Consider the following 21,274-nt stretch of genomic DNA (forward strand, 5'->3'; position numbering starts at 1 on the left):
ACAAATGTCCACAAATTCGAGTTGATAATATCTAATTAGGTACTAGTCAGTACAGCTTAGCACTTTTAGAGTATGTTGACTTAGGAAACACTGAAACAACAAAGTCAGAAAAGAATTAATACTGTTATTTTATGCTGGCTAGCATATTTTTACTTCTTATTGCATATAAATATGTCAATCCTTTAATGTGATCTTATGTATATTTATGACATTGAGCAGTAGTTTTATTCACGTTTAAATAGAAATTGCCTAATACTAACACAAGAAATCTGAGGGAATCGAGGAAAACAAAAATCGTGTTCCTAGTTAGCACACCAACCCCTTTGTCTATACACTTACAGAATTACACAAAGCTATCAGAAAAAGTCATCATTAAGCACTGAGTGTACAGTGAAGACACAGCTAGACTTGAAAAATTTATTCATGTAGCTGAGTAACCAAAACCTTTGGTGTTTTTCTTCCACAACTAAAAAACTGTAGAAAAGCAAAGCTACAAGCAAATGATCTTAGACATCAAAAAAGCACACATTTGTCACATGAGTTATGAAGTTTATTACTCAAAATAACAGTTACCAGTTTAGAACAGTAGAGTTAAAATACAGCCTGAGATTTCAGCAGCTCAAAAACTTCAAAAATTGATTTATAAACATGGAGTAACTCATATACACATATGGTTGTTTATGATATCAGATGTGTGCCTGACTAACACAATATTAAGCCTTAAAGTAAATAAATCCACAGGTCACTATCTAATCACTTCCAAACTCACTTCCCATGTTCACAAGTGATAATGTCAGTGTGTAAAGGAGCAACTATGTTTATTATAAAGGAATTATTTTTAATTTTACAAAAAGCTAACTTAGTATCAAGAGGCAGACTGCAAGCAAAAAAGGATATGAACACATATTTCCCAAAAAACTATTAAAAGTCAATATGGCATTCAAATTACCTTTTCACAAATAAGTTATTAAGAATTACTATGGTGACAAGCAGATATGGGAACAATTCTCTTAGCAGTAAGACAACAATCATAGCTCTATAACAATCTATGACGCGTACTGATTAGAAAACTTTTGTCAGTGTATCATTTGGGGATCAATTTTTTAAACATTTTTGCCACTTGAAAACTGCTACAGATGCTTAATAAAACTCACAATATCCTTTGCCAAAGCTGATGAGCTGTAAGATTAAATTATTATAAAAGTAAAAACATCATGACTACATAATGAAATATTCTAGTTACACTCAACTCTGTAAGACATATTAATTATTCTTAAGAGAAGTTCCACATTAGCCTATTTCAGAAGAACTTATGCCCAGTGAGTTAGACCCGTTCTGCTATAAAATAAAGAGAATACACAATTTTCCTTTTACAGGAACAACGACAAAAACCAAACACTTACCAGTGTCAACAGGGCTTACGTCCAATGTTTCACTAGTCAAAAAGCTTCCAGTGGAAATCGTTGAAGATAAGTCACAGGGTATTCCTTGCGTGAAAGCCTCTGAACGCCAGTTCATGGATATGGCTTTAGAAAGTACTCCCTAAGATGAAATAACATACCTATTACCATGTATTTGGATGTCCACAATTAAAGCAAAACCACACATTTTACTCTGAGCTCAGTTCAAGTGTAGAAGCCCTCATGTTTTGCAGAGTCAGGCAAATACAGGTTCATCATTGCTCAGTACAAAACATTCACACCCAACATCCCAGACACATCACTCCTCAACAGCCCCCTCCCCTCAACACACGCGCACACAAACACACACACACACACACACACACACTTCTCAGAAAAAAATAAAGCTTCTCAGAACAGCATACAAATCATGACACCTGGAAGATTATCTTATCTTCTGGTGGTCAGATTTGGCTATTTCTCATCACAGACCCACTTCAGTAGAATTGTAGATCTCAGAGTAACATATATGCAATACATGAAAAACTCAGGAATTTTACAAGTACTTGCAAGACTGAGCCTTTTGCATACAAGACACTGACTTAAAAATTTAATTCTATGAAATTAAACAAAAAGTGTACGGAATACCCTAAACTATTATCTTCCTTAATTTTGAGATAAGCTTTACAATGTCGTAACAGAGAATGAGAGTTCTTGTACTTCCAAATTTTGAAGAATTAAATGTGAACATTTCTTCCCAAACTGAATTAAAATGTGCACTAAGAAAAAAGATCTAAGAAATGCTTCCCCTACATTTTTCACTATACACTATCCTATATAAGTATATTTAACATATACATGTAAAACATGTATATTTAAAAGTAATGTTATATACACATTATACATAGCATTTTTTAAATACTGTTTCTATCCCCTGACAAAATGATGGGATCTTTGGGTGAGGGAAAAGCAGGGGGTTATCATTGGTGTTGATTTTGGCAAGGCTTTTGACACTGTCTCTCACAACATTATTGTATCCCAGTTTGGATGTCACAACCTGGATGGACGGACAATGAGATGGGTAAAAAAACTGGCTGGATAACCAGTCTCAGAGGACTGCGATGAAAAGGTTGCACTCTACCTGGAGGTGAGGAACAAGTGGAGTAGAGTAGACAGGGCTCTGTCCTAGGACCTGTCCTGTTTAACACCTTTGGCAATGACCCAGAGGAGATGACACCACACTTTTATCAGGTTTGAGTTGGGAGGACCATCCAACACACTAAATGGCAGGGCTGGCATCTCAAATGACCTCAGGAGGCTGGCCCTACAGGAATGTTATGAAACTCAGCAAAAGCAAATGCAAAGGCCAGCACCTGGGAAGGAAGAACCCCACGCATCAGTCCCAGCCAGGGCCTGCCTGGGGAGCAGCCCTGTGAAAAAGGGCCCAGGAGTTTCAGCAGACAGTGAGCTGAGCGTTAGCCCACAGTGTGCCCTGGCAGCAAAGAGGGACAACAGCATCCTGCGCTGTATGAACAGGAATGTAGCCAGTAGATCCACCGTAGCTGACTACCTCTCTTGATTTGGTGCTTGTTGTATACTGCTGTATCTAGAATGCTGCACAGTCTTAGCCCCCCAATATGAGATAGAAAGACTTCATCACAAAATAAAGAGTAAGTTATGTTATATGGTTATTTTGATATGACTAACCGTATTATCAAGTCTGAATGATGGTCCAGAACAGGTTGTAGCTCCCTCTCCTACTTCAGCCGCAAGAACTGGTGAATCTCGAGCCACTTGAGAATCCTGGGACTGGGCTGAATACAAATGTAATAGAAGCAATAAGGAACAGGAAACAACTTTCATGTTCATATTTAGCATTTTTTTTTTTGGAACACCAGATGGCAGTAATACTCTACTGCTGCTGTTCTCACTATTAGGGCACTGACTTTGCCCATCCTTATCACTTTCTTCTCACCTACAACATACTTTCTGCTCTACTCTACCACCAATTTAATTGGCAACCAGTGGTTCTCCTTGACCAGCTTTCCTAAAATTTCTAACTGGCATGACCGCTCTCTGCAGAGCATGCAGGAAGAGGTAGAAATTCATGCTTTGGCCTTGCAGAGTGAAACATGGCTTTGCTAGTGTTATTACAGTCATTTAATTGGGGTGCGAGGAATCTTTTGCCCTCTACCATTACAATGATTACAAAGAAAAGCAGACATTCCAAGTAGATCAGAGAAATCAGAAACACTGAATTACTTAACTATAGCATGACTACTATCACATAACTGAATCGCCTTTGCCATAATGTTCTTACACTTAAAAATAAGTAAGATCAGTATCTGTGCAAAAGATGCACCATAGCAGCACCAGGAAAATGCAATTCCTATATTCAGTGCTGACAAGCACCTTCAAACTTTGACAATTCTAAGATTGTAAATTAATTGCCAACAAACAACTCTAAAATAAGTATTCTCACTTCCAGTAATAATTTTCAAGAAGTGCTAAATATCAAACTGAAGTTAAACAGTAAAAGTGAAGTAGGTATGTTCTCTCCCAATTCTACAAGGGTTGCTAGTGACAAAGACATTTCAAATCCCAGCATTTGTAAGACTCTATACTGTGGCAGATGTCATAAAATTTTGTGAATCCTAACACTAGTTTGCATCTTGTAGGAGCTGAAACTCAAATTTCTTACTGGAATGTGGAATCTAGTTGTTCCATCTTTCCTATTAAAAAGAAAGGTGGAAGAGGTTTCCTCTGTGAGGCTACACCAGTAAAGTATATGATGCAATACTTATGTATCTCTACTATGAAACATTTTGAAACTCATTTCAGGGAAGGGGAAAAAAAAATAATCTAACATTTCCTATAACCACTATCATCCAGCAGTCTTCTAGGAAAAAGTACAAGATGTGAAAGGAAATACATATAAAATATATTTATTCTGATTAAAAGGGAAGTTAACCTATTAATTCATTTACTATGTTATTACATTAAATACTAACTGACTGATCTCAAAATAAAGGGTAAAGAAATTCTCAAATGGCTACTTCCCCCCTGCCGACACTTGCAAATTCTCCAGAAACTTCTAACAGGCTTGATCCTGATCATTTATGGCATTTTGATCGGTAACAAAATCGTTGGCAATGGAATCTGCAAATAATAGGAAGAGTGGAAGAACGGTAAAGAAACACAGTAGCACTGCAATGGTAAAAATTAACTCAGCCTCCTGCAAAGCTGTGTCCATTAAACAACACTGTTCCAATATAGATAAAAACATAAATCTAAGAGCAGAGAATACTGGTTTCTGACCCCTTTTCTACAATTATGCGACAAAGGTCTTCAGGTTCACAGGAAAGATAACTTCTAAGGTTTGAGTGAAACAAGGTGGCAACAAGCTCCTTGGTTGGATTGTTGCAGTAGTGTGACTGAGTCTGCAGAAGTCTGCTCCTCTTTGAAGCAGAACATCAGAGACAGAGAATCCTGAAAATGAGCAAGGCCTTGAAGAAAATTCCTTGTATCAGCACAAAAACTGCAATCATATAATCTCTGGGTATTTATATATCTCCATAGGAAAAAAGACACATAGTACAAAAGATTCTAAACTCAGAGAAAGTAATAACAAGAAGTAGTGGCTAGAAATGGCTGTCAGACATTCAGAAACTGAAAATAGACCATTTATTTTACAATTTGATAAAAAATGAAATGGTGGAACAAGCCACCAAAGAATTCTCCATTTCCTGATACCTTTACATCAAGATTGGATCCTTTTCTTTAAGAAGTGATTTTATTTTCTAAAGGATATCAGCATGACAGGTAGTAATTTAGGATACATATGAGATGAGATTCAAGCATTTAATACTCTCTGGTATATAGAGTCTATGGAGAGCTATGCTACAAATGTTTCATTACTATTCAGTAATAACCTGCATTGTTCTTGTGACATTAATACAAGGGATGAGCAGTAGCAATTTCATGTTAAAAACAAGATTATTTAATTAGAAATACAACATGTTCATATCTCATTACTTTATTACATCAATATCCATAAAAAGTGTATTTGGGGACTCAAAGGAGGGTTTCTTATTGTTCTCTCTCCCTCCAAAATAATAGTGCAAGGTTCCTGTTCCTCACAGCTTCCTGACACCGACATGGGACTTTCACGGTCTAACCTCTTCGCCACCACACTGTGACAAAGTATTTAAAAATTGAGGCTGTAATATCCTCAATTTTTTTTTGTAAGACCTCAAAGGAATTAATGGGTGTTCCTCTGAGAAGGTGACACGGCCGACACCCCAGCTGAAGTGCCTCTACATCAGTGCATGCAGCGTGGGCAACAAACAGGAGGAGTTGGAAGCCACCCTGCTGCTAGAAAGCTACGACCTGGTTGCCATTACTGCACCTTGGTGGGATGAATCCCACGACTGGAGTGCAGCTATAGATGGCTACAGGCTGTTCAGAAGGGACCAGCAAGGAAGGAAGCGGGGAAGCGTTGCCTTCTACATACAGAAATGGATAGAGTGTGAAGAGCTGTCTCTGAAGAAGAGCCATGAGCTGGTTGAAAGCTTATGGGTAAGAATCAGGGGCCACAGCAACAAAGGGAACCTTGTGGCTGGTGTCTACTACAGGCTGCCTGATCAAGGGGAGCCTATTGACGAAGCCTTTTTACTCCAGCTACAGGAGGCATCACGCTCGCAGGCTCTTGTCCTGCTGGGGGACTTCCACCATTCCAACATCTGCTGGAAAAAGAGCACGGCGAGCTGTAGGCAATTCAGGAGACTTCTGGAGTGCCTGGAGGAGAACTTCCTGTGCCAGGTAATAGACAGCCCTACCAGAAGGGATGCCATACTGGACCTGCTGGTCACCAATGCAAGTGAGCTAATTGGTGATGTCAAGATCGGAGGCAGCCTGGGCTGCAGTGAGCATGCACTGGTGGAGTGCATCATCCTGAGGGATATGGGGCAGGTGAGGAGTAAAGTCAGGACCCTGAATTTTAGGAAAGCAAACTTCCAGCTCTTCAGGGAGTCAGTCAATAGGACCCCCTGGGAAACTGCCCTCAGGGACAAGGGAGCAGAACAGAGCTGGCAGATCTTTAAGGATGCTTTCCATAGAGTGCAAGAGCTCTCGATCCCCAGGTGTAAGAAATCAGGAGAGGAAGCCAAGAGGTTGGCATGGCTGGGATAAGACCTGCTGGGCAAGCTAAAGGGCAAGAAGGCAATGCACAGGCAGTGGAATCAGGGACCGGTATCCTGGGAAGAGTACAGCGATGCTGCCCAGTTGTGTAGGGATGGGATCAGGAAGGGCAAGGTGTGGCTGGACCTGAACTTGGCAAGGGAGACAAAGAATAGTAAAGGCTTCTACTATAGGCATGTCAGCCAGAAAAGGAAGGTCAAAGAAAGTGTACCCCCTTGGAGTGAGTCCAGAGGAGGGCCATAAAAATAATCAGAGGGGTGGAATACCTCTCCTCTGAGGACAGGCTAAGAGAGTTGGGGTTGTTCAGCCTGGAGAAGAGAAGGCTCTGGGGAGACCTTATTGCAGCCTTCCAGTACTTAAAGGGGACTTATAAGAAAGATGGGGACACACTTTTAGCAGGGCCTGTAGCAATAGGACAGGGAGTAACAGTTTTGAAGTAAAACCAGGGTAGATTCAGACTAGACATAAACAAGAAATTTTTGACAATGAGGGTGGTGAACCACTGGCCCAGGTTGCCCAGAGAGGTCGTAGATGACCATCCCTGGAACCTTTCCAGGTCAGGTTGGATGGGGCTCTGAGCAACCTGATCTAGTTGAAGATGTCCCTGCTCTTTGCAGGGGGGTTGGACCAGATGGCCTTTAAAGGTCCCTTCCAACTCGGAGATTCTATGATTTTATGATCCAGAATGTGTTTGGGTTTTTTTCCCCCCCCAACAGAAATTGCAGTAGAATAGCAGCAATTATTTTAGGGTGCAATTTGAAAGATAAAAGACTGAACAACAAACCTCTCAGTCAAGGCAATATAAAAACAGCAATTAGTCCAAATCCAACCATGCAGACAAACCAGCAAAACTTGCACTCCATGCTAGTTTGACTAAATTGGTTTTGGATAAGACAATCTGTCATAATAATGCATTATGGAAAAATATTTGGGATTACAAAAAATAAACTGAAATCTTAGGTTAGTTTGAATCACAGAAAAAATAATCATGCTTGGAATAACATCTCTGTACAGGCTAGCAATACATGAAGATAATCACATCTGGAACACTGCTCAAGGGGACTGTTAAAAATGAAGATGAATACAGAGAAAAAAGCCTGTTCATATATAATGAAGGAAAACCGTGAAAGAGATCTGTGTATCAAAACTAGTCACTATTTTCAGGCTGACTTCTGAAGGAAATGAGGTTTATCCCATCAAGGTGCCTGGCTCATCCGTTGGGTTACTCTGCAATTCCATATTTAATAATTTTTATTCTAGTAACTCATTTTAACTGAATTGGATTGGGAAGAAGAACTATCAAGTGTCCAAAGTTCCTAAATCATCTTGTCGTTCATCAGTGGCACGTTAAGAGAGTGCAATCCAAATCTTAGCCTCACTGGTGGCACTTACTGCAACATCACTTTAACAGTTACCTGTCCTCTCCGGCTGTCAACGAGCTGATCAGTTTGTGTAGCGCTTGAACCACTCAATACTGAGCACAAGGATTCATCCTCCCCTAATCAGAAGCAGTCCTCAAGACTTGTTTTACATTCAGACATGTCTGCCTCTAAACTTGAGAGGGTTAAGGATATTTTTCTTCTTGTGATAATTGGAAGAAAGAAATACAGCTAATTACAGAAATAAAAAATTTTCCTGTTACCCAACGACAAGTCTCAAAAGGAAACTCACCTTTCCTGATAAAGTATCCAAGCAGACTTACCAATTTTACCTTTTTAAGAACCTGTATAACTTTTACCTTTTTATCTTTAATGCTTTACTTTGGAAAAGCATGTAAGCAGTGATTATTAGGATTTTTGTACATCTAGTGCGTCTGTAATCACAAAAGCAGTACAACCCTTTAGCTGTAAAGCTTTAAACTATTTTATCGAAGGTAGAAACCACCAAGAACACAGCTTCAAAGAAGGTGGTCAAAGATCACACATACAAAGCACTCATTTGCTCTCACCTTTAGAGATACAATTACATCTTGAAAATACGGGAAAACTGCAGATGTGCTGGTTAGAATCAAGTAGCAAAAAATTTTTAAAATACAGTTAAGTAAAAAAATAATCAAAGCTACTATAATAAGCAACAACTTAAAATGCAACTTAAATTTCCCGTTCAGAAACTTTGTATTTAACATGGACTGTAGATTTTCTCGCTGAAGATACCGCACTAGTTACCTAAAGTACCAGAGTGCTTCACAGCCTTCAAATTACAAAGATACTGTTGACAGTTTTGGTTGTTGAACTGCTTAAGAGGACAATCCTCTTAAAGACATAATCACAGAAAGCTTTTTTAAGTAAATGTACATGTTCACGTGAAGTTTCCTAATCCTCTCACATAAAGTACTGCACCGTTCATATATATTACTCACTAATGTAAAAAGATGCTACAGTAAGATATTTCATATTAATTTGGTAACAGCTGATCTAGCAATGCTTCTACAGAAGCTCAAAAAAATACAAGCCTTTTTTTCAAATACTGTTAACAAAGACAAAACTCTTTAGTGATAAGTTTATATATAGTTATATTTCAAAGAGTATTCTGAGAATTAAAGGAAGCAGCTCAAAGAAAATGAGCTTATTTGTACTTACTCAAAACAACTTAAATTCCTAGTAAATCCTGATTGAATGGAAAGCAATGTCTCAACACAAACTGAGAAGTTAACAGGATTTGTGGCATTGGTGAAATTTCTAGCAGAGCCAGGAGGTACATGTTACATAGCTGTATTGCTCGTAAAGATGTACATGTAAGATAGCAAAGTTGCTGAAAACTACTTTGCAGCTTTAGCAAGTTATTTCTTTTAGATGGATGCCAAAAACTATACTGGACCATGAGACCACGTCACCTTGTAATAAGCTTCAAACTGCTTTAGTCAATGTTTTGCAAATTTTGTGTAACAGTTCCCAGCAAGTCAGGCATAGCATTTCTCAGTTACAGTGACTATAAACTGCCTTTCAATCTGCAGGAAATTTGGAGAAGCAAGTGCATTGCAACTGAAAGTATTGTAGTCTTTGAGTTAAGATTACGCTAAGACTAGAGAAACAAGCTAAATTTGCATAGGCAGGAAAAAAACAGTAAGCATTAAAAACCTTGACAACCACTCGTTAGTCCAATCTCTTGAAAAACTTCTCAGTAACCCCCTTTCTTTGTTTACCTAAGACTAGCCACCTTTGTCCTTTTATAAAGCCAGTCAAGGTACCCATAACATGCTTAGTAGGTTTCAACAACACTGTAACAAAATTATTTTGAACATTCACAAACCACTTTATAACAAAACCAACTTTTTTGATAACCAAAACAACTTGGTTTAACTTATGGAATCGGATTTTGTCATGGACACAATCTATCCTCAAAGGTGGGATCTCTAATAAAAGCTCTTCACAGATTAACACAAACGATCAGAATTAAAGTAATCTTTATTGCACTATTTTTATTTCTGTCACAACTAACAGCTGATTCTTTCAAAGTTGTTTCTTTGAGCTAAGGATAACCCTCAGCCTTCTATTTTTTTTTCTATCAACTGTATTTTTAAGCAAATTCTTATATATGCTGATCTTTCAGTGGACGTAAACATTGGAGTGTTAACACTCCAGAGTTCTTTTTAAGCACTCATTTCCTTTGTGTCAATCCAAGTAATCACTGGGTACTGAATCAGGCACACCACTGGTCTGCTCAAAACGGGTTCCCACCTGGTGGAGCTGCAAACCTGAACATCCCACAGTCTGAGCAGAAGGCACCTCCCTCAGGAGGAAAAAACACACCTGTGGCTTTCTACAGCAGTTTGCTCCCTATGCATGCATGGGATTCTGCTGGTGAGGGCAGGGCAATCAGGTAATGCAGAAGAAGTTTCTCTATAAACAATTCTACAAGGTACAGAGACAAAGCACATGCCTTGGATGAGAAACTGTTGACTAGCAATGAAGTTTACTGCAGCATGGACTTTTGTTACAAGAATCATAACGGACCACAAAAAACCACCCAGTCATTCTGAGACACATTGTTATTGAAACACTCTTTACACTTAAACAGTATTTAAATAGCACTGCAGGTTCTTCAACAAGTCAGATCATATGCCACAAATAAATAGCAGTAAAATTAGCAGTGCTGAATGGCATTCACATAATTCCTCGAAGGAAGAGGATTTCCTCACCTGAATCATATGAATTTTCAGCATTCAGCAGCAGCACCTCTTGTAATAATCTACTTGACTCTTTACTTTGCCTTGGACTTCCATTACAGATTCGTTCCTCGTAGTCTGTCATGCTGGAAGTTAACCTGCCTTCTTCATGAAGAGTGCAACTGTAACGTTTCACATATGCAAACTCCCCAATAGTCGAAATGGGAGAAGATTCCCCACCAACAGAATCTGTTTTATCTGAATTTAAAACATTTGTAATCAGTTTAGGTATAGAAATGCAGTGTTTTGCACTTCATGAAAAACATTAAGATATACATTCTATTCTACAGAAATAACCTGAATTCATACAGTGCTCCATTTTAATAAAGTTAGCCATATCAGGTCAGTAAAAACCTTTGCATTACACAGCCTATGGATTATACAGGTTGAAAGATTATTTTTTGAGAAGTCGATGACCTGTATAATTCCTCACGCAAGTGTTTCTTCCAAAAAAAAATGCAAACTAATTTTTCCCCATTAGTAAATCCACCAAAACTTTCAGTAACTTTTCCAAATCCAGAGGCAATATAACTTCTCCGCTCTGGCTTAAAGATTTCTTTTCTCCACAACCCTCCCAACACAAACAGCCCTTTTTGGACACCCAATCCAATAAAAAAACCCCTCAAGTTCAACTTTTTACTACCTACCATGAGCAATGGTTAGAAAATATCAATATCACCTGTGGATCATAATGGGGTTACACAGCAAGAGTATTCCCTACTCTAGAACTCCACTGAATAATAGAAACTTCAGAAAATTTTTTTGGTATGTATTTTGATTTTTAATCTTTTTTTAATTAAGATGTGTAACACTAAGCCAAGTGCTTTTGAGAATTTAAATATAATCTTCAATCAAAACCTTCACCAACAAAACTTGTTGTCTAATCAACACACCAAATTGGTCCAACACAAGTTATTCCGCATAACTGATGCTGACTAGCATTAATTACTTTTCTTTAATTAAAAAATGTCTGATATCAGCTGTTTCATTATTTTGTTCAAGATGAATGCCACCCTGACAGGCCTGTAATTACTCAGATTGTTCTGCTTAGCCCTTTCAAAAAACACTGGCACAATATTTTACTTTTGTAAAATATGCATTACATTTTAGCTATGAAGAGACTCTAAAAAAAAAAAAAAGTGTTTACATTTAGAAAACCATCAGTTTGTTCTACCTGTTAATTAATGTTCTTTACAGAGAATTACAAAGCATTGCATGCAGACTGTAACAGACATACTTAGGAAATGATAATTGCTTTGCGTAGTTGCTCTCTGGAATTTTTACAAGGAGTGTTCTGTAACTGGAAAAAACCCACAACTAAAGATGGACTAAAAATTTCCGCAGAAACCTGATACTAACTCCTTATTTAAAAGATTTCACACTCACTGTCTTGGTCCGCTCAAAAGCTAAACCTTTAAAACACTGTCCATGAACTTTGATGGTTCTCTTTACAATTCTTGTACAATTGTCTATTAACACAGACCAGGCCCAACAGAAAAATCAACAGGGAATTTGAGTCATGGAATTACAGTGAATTTTCTTTTCTTGGCGAAATTTTGTTTTGATTATGTTTTCCTAGACAGACACTGTCAGGATAAAATTTTCTCAACTATAACTCACTTTGATAGTATATAAATTATACATTAAAAACAGGCAACAGTATAAGCTATTATTTCATAATCAGTGATCTCAAAGACTCTTCAGAAAAGATTAATTTCCGCCAATCTGTATTTCTCAGGAACAGCAGCACTTATTGAACTTTTTTTTTTTTTTACCTGCAAAAGAAATGTTGCAACTCTTCGGTGTGTCTACCTCTGGTATAACACTAAGTTCATGTTGTTCCAAATCAAGCCCTAACTTTACTTTTGCCACAGGTGGTTTGGAAGATCTTCGTTTCTGTTCTCTACATAGGACTTCCTCAGACTGTTCTGTAAAACAAAGTTTTGCATGTTGCAATGATAAACATGCAGAGATGGAAGAGAACTCCACCTCAGCTGCAAAATGTGAAAAATTATAATGAAAAATACTATACAGCCTTACCAGTTTGCTCAGCTGGACTGATGCACTGTGAAATCATTTCACTCTCGTGAAATTTACTCCTGCCACAATTCTCTTGCTGGTAGTTTTCTAAGACTTGGAAAAAGTCAGTCCTATTAATCCGGTCAGGCTTTTGTGCCTCTGTCATTTCTTTGTTCATGCCGATATGTGTCACCTTCGAACGTGGGAGAAGAAGCAGGGGGGAAGCAATTGTATGTAAGATTGTATTTATACTCATTTCTCAAACCAGCATTTTCTTGTTGTGTATTCCATGCAGGACAATATTGAACATTTTGAGAAAGTAGTTCAAGCAAGGAAGATACTTGTACAGACTTGCTTAGTTTATAAAAAAAACATGCCTGAAGGACAGGATGCCATCCAGAGAGACCTGGAAAAGCTCAAGGAATGGGCCCAGGTGAACCTATCATGGTTCAGCCCCAAACAGCAACTAAGAACCACGCAACCACTCGCTCACACCCCGCTCCCCCAGTGGGACGGGGGAGAGAACTGGGGAAAAAAACTCATGGGTTGAGATAAAAATAGTTCAATAGGGCAGCAAGAGAGACGGAAACAACAATGATAACAATAATAATACTGACAAAGGAATGTACAAGAACAAGTGAGGCCCAATACAGCAATTGCTCACCACGTGGTGATCGATAGCCCGTCCCTGAGCAGCGATTCCCGCCCCGCAGCCAACTCCAGTTTATGTATTGGGCATGACGTCGTATGGTAGGGAATACCCCTTTGGCCAGCCTGGGTCAGCTGTCCTGGCTGTGTCCCCCTCCCAGCTCCTTGTGCACCCCCAGCCTTCTTGCTAGCAGGCCAGCACAAGAAGCTGGACTGTCCCTGACTACTTAGCAACAACTCAAAACATCAGCACATTACCAACAGTTTCTCACCCCAAATCCAAAACACATCCTCACACTGGCTTCTGTGAAGAAAACTAGATCTATCCTGGCTGAAACCAGGACAGAACATCATGAGGCTCAACAAGGACAAGTGCAGGGTCCTGCACCTGGGTAAGGGTAACCCCCAGTATCAGCATAGGCTCAAGGAGGAAGGGATTGAGAGCAGCCCTGCTGAGGACGACTTGGGCGCTCTGGTGAACGAAGAGCTGGACATGAGCCGGCAATGTGAGCTTGCAGCCCAGAAGACCAACAGTCTCCTGGGCTGCATCCAAAGCAGCAGGTCAGCAGGTTGAGGGAGGGGATTCTGTCCCTCTGCTCCACTCTGGGGAGACCCCCCCGCCCCAGTGCTGCGTCCAGCTCTGGAGCCCTGAGCACAGGAAAGAGAGGGACCTGCTGGAGCAGGTCCAGAGAAGGCCACAAAAATGATCAGAGGGCTGGAACACCTCTCCTCTGAGGACAGGCTGAGAGAGTTGGGGTTGTTCAGCCTGGAGAAGAGAAGGCTCTGGGGAGACCTTCTTGCAGCCTCCCAGGACTTAAAGGGGGCTGATAAGAAAGATGAGGATAGACTTTTTAGCAGGGCCTGTAGCGACAGGACAAGGGGTAATGGTTTTAAACTGAAAGAGGGCAGATTTATATTAGATCTAAGGAAGACATTTTTCCCACTGAGGCTGATGAACCACTGGCCCAGGTTGCCCAGAGAGGTGGTAGATGCCCCATCCCTGGAACCATTCCAGGTCAGGTTGGACGGGGCTCTGAGCAATCTGATCTAGTTGAAGATGTCCCTGCTCATTGCAGGGGGATTGGGCTATATGACCTTTAAAGGTCACTTCCAATCCAAACTATTCTATGATTCAATGAAAAACATTTAGATATATAGGTCATATTTAGCTCTACAAACCTCATGTGCTAAAACAATTATATAGATGTATTAGATTAGATGAGAATACTCATCATTTTTAACAGGAACAATTCCTGAAAAGTCTGCTTTTAGTTTTTCAGCTCCTGTATTCAGGAATTTTAGCTGCTTGCAGACTGCAAAAGCAAGAGACAAGGACTCTAGGCAACAGTTATTTTTCTAAGATTTTTTTTTTTTTTTTTAACAGAAAACATGAAGAACAAAAGAGGCTTCTTTAGAAAGTCAAAAATCTACTTGGGTTTTTCTTCTGTTACCCAGAAACAAGAAAATTACAAGTCAAGAGTGCAGCTGGCAAACCAATTTCTTAATGGGTGCACAGAAAAAGACAAACTTTAAAAAATAATCTATTCAAAAGGCTTACAATATCCTTTGAGGTATTCCTTAAGTATTTTTAATACAAGAGCTGTTTTACACATACAGCTGCATTTCTTGAGCTGAAAAGAACTACATTTGCAGGTATTTCAGACAACATTAACTATTTCAATACGCATTATGTTCACAGATAAGCACAGAAGTTCATACGAGTTCTGTTAGACTAAATAAAATGTCACTCTTGGGGCTTACAGAAAAGAACAACTGATTACAAATCACATGTCCTAATTAGAATTTTCATTATGGTAAATCACCTAAACCTATCAACACTCCATGAAGTACTTTGTTAATTGGTAGCATTCATTCTTAAGTTTGATCACCAACTAGATGACTCACCATGCAAAGCATTTATAAAGTTTACCTGTTTGTTCAGAAATTCTTTCAAAGCCTCTTGCTGTCTCTGCATCTGTGCCTTCAGTTTATCTTGCTTCTGTAAAAGTAGTTGTTCTTGTATTTTCTGTCTAGAAAGAAGAGCTTCTCTTTGTGCGTCTATCTGCTCTTGCAGTTCTTTCAAATACTTTTGCTGAGCTTGGATGCTTTCGGATGAGGCCAATACTCTGTCCCTTAAATTCAGTATACCAGAATAATTTAACAAAGATGCATTTTCCATTTTTGATATCAAGAATTCCTCTACACCATGGGCTTTAGATTCTTCATGAGATAAAGTCATGGGTTCAGAAAGATTGAAGGATTGTTCAAGGCTTGTTTTGATGGTGGTTTCTGCAGATCCTTGCCGATATGATGAAGAATCTACTGAGGCTGCCTGAACTATATGAGATGCCTTTGTTGCTGGCGTGAGGGGTGCCTTAAGCGGGGTTTTTTCTCCAGCTTCTGTCTCTGTTTGATGGCTAGACATCTTCTGAGATGACTCTTTAAAGTGCACTGTCTCTGATGGCTGAGAGGAATCTTCTGCTGGCAAAACAAATCTAACATGTTGTCCACGTGCTTCTGTTTGTGTTCTTACTGCAGTGGCATCTTTCGTGACTAATGCTGACAGTAACTGGAACTGAGGTGGTTCTCTGACATGATTATTGGAGTTTTCCAACATTCCGACTTGTTCCTGTGAAGGACAGCCACATGGCAAGTGAAACTCTCCATGCTTCAATTTCGATGCTTCTAAAAACTGCACATGTGCACCAGGACAAACGCTATGCATTTGGTCTTCATGTTTCTGTGCAGATGGTTTTTCCAACATATTCAATGTATTTTCAAAACCTGAAAATACAGGTAGCGAGTGTGCATACTCTTGTGCATGAACTTGTTCAGATGACCGGTATTGTTTTGGTTGCACTCCATGCCTCTGTAGAAGTGGACCTGAGACAGGCTTAATTGATTTTGTTTCCACAGAGCTTGGAGGTGTTGCAGAAGTAGACAAGTATCTTTGCTTCAATTTATTCTGATACTCCTGTAGATGCTTTCTAGCTTCTTCAATGGTCTGTTTGTGCAGCCTGAACAGAACGAAAACATGAATCTTTCCAGGGTGGTGCAAAGCTAAACATCAATTTCAATAATCTAATCAATTCAAATTATTTTGTAACAGGCAACTCAGACTCCCATTTCAAAGAGGAATTTACCTGTTTTGTTGTAGAAGGCGTTGTTGGTAATTACGAATCATCTGTAAATGGCTGTCTTCTCTAGGACTCCTGGTTTCTGATACAGTAGTATTTCCAGTCTAATCAAAATAAAATAATTTTAAGTGCACATATACAAATAACTCACAGAAAACTAGTCTCTAGGCAACTTGAGCATACACCATCCAAGTCAATGGTGCTTACATCAGCTTAGCTCAAAGAGGTAAGTGCATCCAGTGGCAAACTCTGGGAGCAACAATCCAACAGAGCTGCATTTTCAAAGCAAGCATATTCTCTGAAGAGCACAGGTTATGCAAAAGATTCAAGATTTTTAAAATATTATTTCTTTCCTTCAACATCTTCAATAAATTCCTCTCTTAAGTAGCTGTTCGAGATTCAGACTGATAAAAATGTAGAGATGGGGCTTTGCCTCCCCCACCCCAAGATTTTTTTTTTCTTTCTTGAAAAAGGACACGTGTACATGCATAATCACATGACTCTAACCAGATTTTACTAATAGGTGTTCTAAACAGACATGCTGTCCCTCAGACTATGCAAAGACAATCCAATATTCAAAGACCAGTGATATCATGTGAAATACAAGCCTCTGCATTAGACAAAAGGAAGCTTTTTTATGTACAAACTTCTGATTCATAGCATAAGAAATAAAAATTGATTGATTGTCTTGATTAACATAATTTTAAAATTGGCAAATGGCACTTTTGACTTTTATATGAAGGATAATTAAAAAACTACACAAAATTTTCTACAGTTCTTCACCTCATGTTCCACTTTGTTCTGCTGAACTGTAGAAGGAACACTGTGGCTTTGTACCAGCTGACCTTGCTCTTCCTCCTCTTTTTTTTTCTTAGCCTCCTCCAAACAGGTTTGCATCTGCATCTTCAGCAAATCAGCCTCCAAACGTGCTCTTTCTTCTTCAATCTGTTTAAGCAAGGCCAGCTGTTCCTGTTTCTGTTGCTCTATTTGCTCATTCTATTGAGAAGAAAAATGAGGGTGAATATCCAGAACTGAATGACAAAGAAATCAAAGACCCCTCACACACACCACCACACACAAACCTTTGTTCCAACTGACAGCAGAAATGTTATTGCTTGTGACTGTCATTTCTGAATTGTAAGAGGCCTTTAAAAATAGTTCAAAGTTTATAAGAATAACTTTGTTTTACTGGCTAGGTATCTCTAATAGTCCCTGAATCCATTTACTATTGCACTCAATTAATAGAACAGATAAAATCAGAATCTAACCATTCAAGACACATCATCATTTTCCAGAGACTACAAAAGAAGTCCTTTTCTTAAACTGAGTTCAGAAGTCTGCCTTGCATTTTATATGGCTTTTCATCAAGAGTTCAACACACTTAAATGTTAATTCAAGCCTTACAAAACTTCTGAAATAACTAATGTATAACCACTTTAAGAGCATTCCATAAATCTCTGAAGTGGTTTATTTTTATTCTCTTTCCATGTACCTATCAGCTACAACACACATAGATCCACACATAGCAACATAATATATGCTTTTATAATGGAAGCAAAACATTTCAAAGTACCATCAAAGATGAAGGGAACAACAGGTTTTAACGACATGGTCTGAATGGGGATGTCAAAGACCAACCCAAGACAAAACTAAACCTGAGAACAGTTGATGTGGACATAACAATATATACACGTGGGCAGGTGCAAAGTAGGAGAAAATGAATGTTAAAGAAAGTAACCACCTTTCAGAGAGAATCTGCTGCCTTTTTTTTTTCCTAAAACAATACTATTTTATCAAATTTTTGTTTCCCAAATTTCTGAACTTTAACCCTACAATTTAAGGCTGCATTAAGACCAGAATTTCAACTTTATTTTTTTTTAATTGATAAACCACCACATAACAGCTAGTAGGTCTCTAAGGATACAACAAAAATGAAAATAAAATTAAGTATATACACAATACATATAATGAAGTAATATATAAAGTTATTATTTTCTCAATGTAATAAATATAGCATTTCTGTAGACACAAGACTCTGCATTTGTTTCCTAGTTAATTTAAAAAACAAACAAACAAAAAATATATATACACACTGAAGGTTTGTAAGCTTTTCCTATGATTCTAAACACAATGCCAGAGACTTTGCTATATTATTACACAGGATTAGTAAAGTTTTCACAGAGTTATTTATTTTTGACTATGTCCTCATTAAAAGCAAAGGTGTTAATCTACAATTTGGATTCTCATTTAATCATAGTGGTATCCCTTGCCTACAGCACTTGTTAGATTTAAAGAAATTGTTTTATTTCCACTCTAAATTCCGGCTAGAGCTTAGTCATTTTTAAGAAGTTCATACACAGACACTAAGCGTAGAAAATGTAAAAGGTTTATATAAACGTTACAAGAACATCAAAAGGGTCTATAAGTGCTATGTAACCTGAAGCATTTGAGAGTCTTCTGTAAATAACTTTAAGCCATAACTGAGATAGGAATAAGTACAAACACTTACCCACTTTTGTCTCTCCTCTTCCCTTCTAATTTTAACTGCTTGCTCTTGAGGATGGATTAGAACTGACTTTTCAGCTGCAACTGTTTTTTCCAATGTTTTCAGAGAGTCTAAAATATACATATTATTCAACTGTAACTGCAGTCAGAAAGGGCCCTGGATCTTCTTTATATCTTGCTTTACAGTTTCCCAACCTCCCTAAACAAAATGCATAAGCTACTCTTCAAGAGATTACCATCTCCATCCCACTACCCTGCCTGTCTCTAAGCTGGAAAATCAAGGCATTTTGTATTATTTAAGACTTAAATGGCTCTTTATCATGTGTCTTTCTTGAATATACAGTAATAGCTTAGCTCGAACAGGACTGAAGGTTGCTTCTACCCAATTAATTGGTAGCCTAATAGCAAGATCATCCTGAGGAATAAAAAGCCACACGTTAACCTCTTGGAGTAAAGAGAGTCTAAAACTGGCAGTCTCTGGGCAAACGTTCTAACATTTGGCTATTGCACAAAAAGCAAGTCTTCATCCTGTACTATCAGCTTCAAATAGCAGCGTGTTTTCCCCTGGGGCCTGTTTTCACTCATGCGGCTCTCTCCAATCCGCAGGAATTATGCTGGTGTTCATAGTGATTGAACTATAGCACTTAATCTTGTTCAAAAAAAACAAACACCCTATGAAAGAAAAAAAAACACCACCAAAAAAACCCCAAAAACCTGCCACAACTTTATCACTTTAATAGACCTCAGAAATCCCACTTAGCATACAAGTTCAGCACTAGCATGAGCAGAAGAGCACAAAGGATAGAAATGGGAAGTAAACTCAAAATGATTTGGCTACCAGAATGGAACATCTAATTGCTATAAATTCCAGTTTTACAAAGAGGCTTTTCAGAATTGTGCCTAGAAGCAGGAAAAAAACACCACCACATGATTTCAGACACATCAGCTTATGCTTGTCTTGGGCATTTCTAGCTGTGAATCTCTGAAGCATCTGGCTTTTCCCGTTCAGCAGGTACAGAACTTCAATGACCAATTTTGCAGTGAGAATTCTACTCCTAGAGGCAAACACCTATTAAAGCATGGCAACACCAAGTGTGCCAACAACTTGGGTGAGATTTAAGAGATACAAAGATATTTTGGATATCTTTTCTCACAAGATACTAAGTTGGACGTAAGAGTAAAAACCTCTCCTATTTGTGGTTTCAACAAATACACAATGCACTGTGAGCAAAGACAGGAGAATTGTACTTTCCGGCAACATGACAAAACACCACCACTAAAAATTCATCAAACACTTTTGTTACAGGACACTCTTACAAGTCTTTTTGCTCCTACACAACAAATTTTTATTCAAGTATGTATTACGTACCTTTGGCATCACATACTGTATTTTTCTGTTGCTCATAGTTAAGTTCTAAATCACATAATGGTCTCTCTTCACTAGCAATTGTGCCCGATTCAATAGTCTCAATTTCACTTTGAATCACTTTCTCATTTTTTGATGTCCACTCCTCTTTTTGGCTTCTAATCTTGTTCAGCAATTTCTTTAAGGCAAGTTTTGACAGACGTTGGTGAGTTTTTCCTTCTTTGTGATCTATAAAGAATATATACTGTTAAGAGTTTTGGGTAATGAATGTCTTCACATCATAAAAACAAAAAATCCCTTTTTTTTTTTTAATTGCTTACACAGTTGGGCAAATAGCTCAGGTATATTACCAAGTTTTAAAAACTTAACATTTTCTCTTACCTGCAAGAGAGAAGTGGTAATTTGTCTGTGTGCCATAAAAGGAGGGCTAAGCTAGTTGTAGTGTTTCACAGACGGACTACTCCTAGACTGTACTGCTGCAGAAATAAGCAGTACTATCCCCCCTCCACCCCACCTTTATGTTCCTGCCCTCTCCTTTGTATCAGCAGTGACAACACAATGCATCAGAGACCAAAAAACAGACTGTGCCAGCAAAGGGATGTGGCAGAAATGCTTGGCCAAGCAGCGAAGTTCACTAACACACTTCTTGTTCACATCACATTATCCTGTACATGCCCCGAGCGAACGGTACACACATGCAACTGTTGCAGCCTACTTGGAATATGGAACAACTCAATCACAAACCTGAACATAAAGGACATACAATAAGTAGACTTTCATACGAAGTCAAGCTTTAACTTTGAAATATTTCAAAACACAAAATGAAAAATATTTA

The 21,274-nt window shown here is 38.5% G+C and overlaps 1 protein-coding gene across 1 annotated transcript in view; it reads right to left on the bottom strand.

Moving 5' to 3' along the window:
- The window catches only part of CEP295 (centrosomal protein 295), a gene marked incomplete at its 3' end in the record, with an annotated part of 49,434 nt that overhangs the window by 11,958 nt on the left and 16,202 nt on the right, over positions 1 to 21,274 (bottom strand). Inside the window, exons 9-18 of the mRNA XM_082011889.1 lie at positions 20,443 to 20,667; positions 19,078 to 19,184; positions 17,352 to 17,564; positions 16,575 to 16,672; positions 15,362 to 16,448; positions 12,805 to 12,976; positions 12,540 to 12,692; positions 10,738 to 10,962; positions 3,108 to 3,214; positions 1,404 to 1,542 (exon numbers count right to left, since the gene is read on the bottom strand). Coding sequence (XP_081868015.1) covers positions 1,404 to 1,542; positions 3,108 to 3,214; positions 10,738 to 10,962; positions 12,540 to 12,692; positions 12,805 to 12,976; positions 15,362 to 16,448; positions 16,575 to 16,672; positions 17,352 to 17,564; positions 19,078 to 19,184; positions 20,443 to 20,667 — 2,526 coding nt within the window. The remainder of the gene's footprint in view (positions 1 to 1,403; positions 1,543 to 3,107; positions 3,215 to 10,737; positions 10,963 to 12,539; positions 12,693 to 12,804; positions 12,977 to 15,361; positions 16,449 to 16,574; positions 16,673 to 17,351; positions 17,565 to 19,077; positions 19,185 to 20,442; positions 20,668 to 21,274) is intronic.

The sequence above is a fragment of the Phaethon aethereus genome, assembly GCF_964289735.1.
Source record: "Phaethon aethereus genome assembly, chromosome: 1".
NCBI lineage: Eukaryota > Metazoa > Chordata > Aves > Phaethontiformes > Phaethontidae > Phaethon > Phaethon aethereus.